The sequence below is a fragment of the Penaeus japonicus genome, unplaced genomic scaffold (genome assembly GCF_977035675.1).
Source record: "Penaeus japonicus unplaced genomic scaffold, GWHDUDI00000001_assembly GWHDUDI00000002, whole genome shotgun sequence".
NCBI lineage: Eukaryota > Metazoa > Arthropoda > Malacostraca > Decapoda > Penaeidae > Penaeus > Penaeus japonicus.
Window position 1 is genome coordinate 13,032,602 of NW_028234404.1, and position 5,000 is coordinate 13,037,601.

Genomic DNA, 5,000 nt, shown 5'->3' on the forward strand with positions numbered 1-5,000 from the left:
CCCATTATCCATGGAAATCAAAATTAAATTCTCAGTTTTCTTTATCATTATGATCCTAATTTACCTATAATTCTCAGGTAGCCCCCCGCCAGTCTGGCAAGGTGACGCAGCCTCTGTCGAAGCTCCACAAACCTTACAAGAACGACGAGAAACTTGTGGCTGACATCAACGCCTCTCAGACCTCGTGGCGCGCCAAGGCGTACCCGCAGCACGAAGAGTAAGTTCGGCCATTTTGAGAATAAAAAGAAAAAGTCGAAGTGAAACTATTGTCTAGAGAGTTTGATTGAAATGCTCTCATTTTGGAAATATTATCTCTTTGCTTGGATATTTAAATGATTAGATATTTTTTTCCTTTATATATATATATATATATATATATATATATATATATATATATATATATATATATATATATATATATATATTTCATTCTTTAATCTGAAGCGAAGTGACTGCATTCTGACCAGTGTCGTCAAACTAGACCGCAAAAACACAGGGCTTATAAAAGCATTCATAAACTGGTTTGTGCAACATTAGGGAAACGCCTCTGGTTGAAACCTGTTAATTCACTGAAGAAGAAGAAGACACCTCAGAATATTTTAGAGGTGTGGCCATTCACTTCAACAACACTGGTTCTTTGTGCGTGGTTTACAGAGAGAAATATTTTTTTTTTTATCTAAATTTCATAAAAAAGTAATGTTTATTTGACATAAGCTTGATGGAATATAATGGTCAAATGATGTTAGTTTCATTAAAGTGTTGTTGTTTTGTTGGTGTAAATTTGATTAAATTACTATTAATCTCATGGAAATCTAATTAAATGCTGTTTATATAATGTAAATTTTGACCACAATAATCTTGATCTGACGTGACTTTGATAAAATATACTGTTGATTTAGGCTCTAAGACAAACGCTATAATTCAACATTCTCGACGGCAGATATCACAATGATTTTGCTTTATCAAATTAATTAGTTACCAGATATCATAACACCATTTGCGAATTTCATCCTTATGTTTTTAACAACAGCATAAGCCTGTCATCCATTTATCTATCTATCTAAACATCTATCTGTCAGTATACATGACCATCTATCTATCTACCCATATATCTATCTGTTTACCTACCAGTCCATCTATCTATCTACATCACCACCTATCTATCTGCCTTTCTACATAACCATCAATCTATCTAGACCATCAATCTATCTATCCATCTACCGATCCATATATCTACCTAACTAGACATCTATCCGTCAACCCATCAACCCAAACATCTAACCAGAAAATCCCTTCCAGATTCAGCCGCTACCAGATGTTCCTCCGCGCAGGGGGTCCCGGCAGCGTCCTCCCCAACCCCCCTTCCCCCGCCCCCGCGACCCCCCAGCAGAAGGCCCGCGTGTCCCTCCTGCCGGAGAACTTCGACTGGCGTGACGTGGAGGGCGTGAACTACGTGAGCGACGTGAGGGACCAGGCCTCGTGCGGCTCCTGCTACACCTTCGCTTCCATGGGTCAGATCGAGGCGCGGCTGAGGATCGCCTCCCGCAACCTGCGCCAGGACGTCTTCTCGACTCAGGTGAAAGAAATGGGTCTCGGCTGACGTATGATCTGCAGTAGTCCTTCTCTAATTCTTTTTCTTCTTCTTCTTCTCTTCTTCTTTTCTTGTTCTTCTTCTCTTCTTGTTCTTCTTCTTTTTTCCTTCTTCTTCTTCTTTTCTACTTTTTTCCTTCTTCTTTTCTTTTTTCCTTCTTTTTTTCTTCTTTTTCGTCGTCTCCTCCTCTTCCTCTTCTTCTTTTTCTCCTCTTCTCCTCTCGACTCAGGTGACAGCGCTTTCCTTTGGGCTTAGACGAATGGTCTCGAGGTCGGGGCTGTTGTGATATACATGGGAGATTTCGGGGAAATTATTTTTTGTTTACTTTTCGAAAAGTTCTTTAGTTGAACAGTCTATTGTACGAGAGATATCATATGCTTAGATTATCATATACAGTTACATAGTTCTTTTCCTATCATACTTTTTCTATCCAACATCCATCACACTTTTCCCCTCTCTATACACTTATTTTCCCAACATCCATCCCACTTCTTTCCCCTACATACCTCCCATTCTCCCCCACGCCCCGCCCCATCACATTCCCCCCTCCCCCCAAAAAATCCACCATACTTTCCCTCCGCCCCATCCCACTTCCTCCCACCCCACCCCCGTCATCTCACTCCCCCACTCCATCCCAATCGCCCCCGCCCCCCCCCCCACACACAGATCAACACTAACCGCTCCTTAACTCCCTCCCAGGATGTCGTGTCCTGCTCATCCCTCTCCCAAGGCTGTCTGGGCGGCTTCAACTACCTGATCGCCGGACGCTACGCCATGGACCAGGGCGTCGTGGCCGAGGAGTGCAACCCTTACACTGGAAAGGTGAGTTGGGGAGGGAGGAGAGGGGAGGGAGGGAGGGAGGGTAGGGAGGGAGAGAGGGGAGAGAGAGAGGGGAGGGAGAGAGGGGAGGGTTGGACAGAAGGAGGGATGGAGGGAGGGAGAGAGGAGAGGGAGAGAGGGGAGAGGGAGAAAGGGGAGAGGGAGAGGGGAGGGAGATAGGGGAGGGAGAGAGGGGAGGGTTGGACAGAAGGAGGGATGGAGGGAGGGACAGAAGGAGGGATGGAGGGAGGGACAGAAGTAGGGATGGAGGGAGGGACAGAAGAAGGGATGGAGGGAGGGAGGGTAGAGTGAGGGAAGTAGGATTGGAAGGAGGGAGGGTAGAGTGAGTGAGGAGGGGAGGGAAAATGGTAAGGGTGGGTTAGAAAGGAGGGAGGAAGGAAGTGAGGGAAAGTAGAGTGAGGGGGTGGGAGGGAGGGAAAGATGAGGGTAGAGTAGGAGGGAGGAGTGAGAGAGGGAAAGGATGGAATGTGAGGGAGGGGAGGAGAGGGGTAATAATGTAAGAGAATGGAGGAGAGGAGAGGTAAAAAGGAAAAAAGGGAAGGGAAGAGAGATCAAGTAGAAGAGAGGAAGGGGGGGGGGATGAATAAGGAGAGGATAAGAGAAGGATAGGGAGAGAGAGGGAAGGGGAGAAGTGGCGGGAAGGGAGGGGGGGTGAATGATTGAAGGGTAAAGAGAGGATGAGAAAGAGTTAAAGGAGGGTATAAGAGAGAGGGAAATGGGAGGAGGAGGGATGGATGGATGGATGGAGGGAGGGAGGGAGTGATGAAAGGAGAGAAAGTGGGGGAGGGGAGGAAGAATAGGCGTAAATAGGTTGGTACTTAAACAACTAGACAAATAGATGTATATACAGACAGACAGATAGATAGATAGATAAACAAATAGACAGATAGACAGACAGATAGATATACAAACAGACCGACAGACTTGTACAGAGATAGACATACCCACAGACATACAACCTAGACAGAAAAACTAACCCAAAGACCATGCACCGAGTCAAAGGCTTCAATAACATCATACCCACAGACATACAAAACATACAAACAGACACACAGATAAATGACCACGAAGAGCATACACCGAGTCAATGCCTTCAATAACATCAAACAAATACAAACAAATACAAGCAAATACACCCACCCACCCACTCCGCCCCTTCCCTCCCCAGGACGACCTGTGTGCTACCGACTCCAGCTGCGCCCGCACTTACGTCAGCGACTACTCGTACCTGGGCGGTTACTATGGTGCTTGCAACGAGGAGCTCATGTTGCAAGCGCTTGTTGAAAACGGACCCCTGTCTGTGTCCTACATGGTCTACGATGATTTCTACAACTACGATGGCGGGATCTACCACCATACTGGTTTCAAGAATGATTTTAATCCCTTTGAGGTGAGGATGTGGAATCTCTTATTTACTTCAGTTGTTTATGTTTTTATTTTATTTATTTATTGTTATTATTATTATTATTATTATTTTTTTTTTTTTTTTTTTTTTTTTGGGGGGGGGTCATTTCTCGTAAAAAAAGGAGAAAAAAGGGAAAACTTCTTATCATTGTTTGTGTAGTTTCTGTGAACAAATATATTCCTTCGTTCATATTCATATCCAGTGAGAGGTATGTTGTATATAAAACCCGGGACATCAAGCCATGTGGCCTTCAGGGAATATAAGCCAATAAATGAATTATTGTCAGTTAGATGAATTAAAAAAATAGTTTTGATAATTTTGATGATAAGAAAAGAAATTCCAAGTCTTAAGACAGCAACGTTTCGGTGGTTTGAGCTTCCTTGCGAAAGTTCATTAGATGGGATGTGACGTCACCATCTGCTTCTTCTTGCTGGTCATTTGGTCGTTCGTCTTTTGTTTTTCATCTTTCTCTTTGTCACGGGGATAACTTTGAAATTCGTCTTGCCCGTTTCGATATACTGTAGATATTGTAGTCTTTTCCTACGGGTTAATCAAAAATCTTCGTTTACAATAAAGGTGAATTGCGGGATAATTAAGATTTTTGTTCTTTTCTAGCCTGAGGGATAGGCTGAAGGCCAGGCGAAGATCCACAAGCGGTCAAAGATTAAGTTTAAATTCGAGAGACTTAATACTGTAAAAACCTCATATCTCATTAAAAAATTGTGAGTGCTTCAGGAATGAGGTTAGCAGCTTTGACTCTTAATTCATTTTCAGGCTAGTCAGACTAGACAAATTTTAGGTTATATATTCTAGTCAAAGGTATTCATGTTACTCATAGTTACTCGTTCCAACAATAATTTGAACAGATCTCATATGGCATGGATAGAATACAGTCGTTAAAGAGGAGGTCACATAGACATCAATATTAATAATAGGGATGTTCATAAAATCAGTCGAGTCCAGGGTACAGAGGACGAGGTTCTCGATCCCATCAAGTCACTTCAAACTAGACCTTATTCAATCTAGATTCAACCAAGAGACCAAGTTCGGGGTCAGACATATATTAATTTTGTGTGTATATATATATATATATATATATATATATATATATATATATATATATATATATATATATGTATGTATGTATGTATGCATGTATGTTTA

General features: G+C 42.6%; 1 protein-coding gene across 2 annotated transcripts in view; it reads left to right on the plus strand.

Moving 5' to 3' along the window:
- Window positions 1–5,000, plus strand: part of LOC122264791 (dipeptidyl peptidase 1) — an 8,616-nt gene that overhangs the window by 2,829 nt on the left and 787 nt on the right. For both annotated transcript variants that reach the window (XM_043033850.2, XM_086547603.1), the window contains 4 exons: window positions 78–217; window positions 1,300–1,576; window positions 2,291–2,413; window positions 3,600–3,821. In XM_043033850.2, the coding sequence (XP_042889784.2) occupies window positions 78–217; window positions 1,300–1,576; window positions 2,291–2,413; window positions 3,600–3,821 (762 nt within the window). The remainder of the gene's footprint in view (window positions 1–77; window positions 218–1,299; window positions 1,577–2,290; window positions 2,414–3,599; window positions 3,822–5,000) is intronic.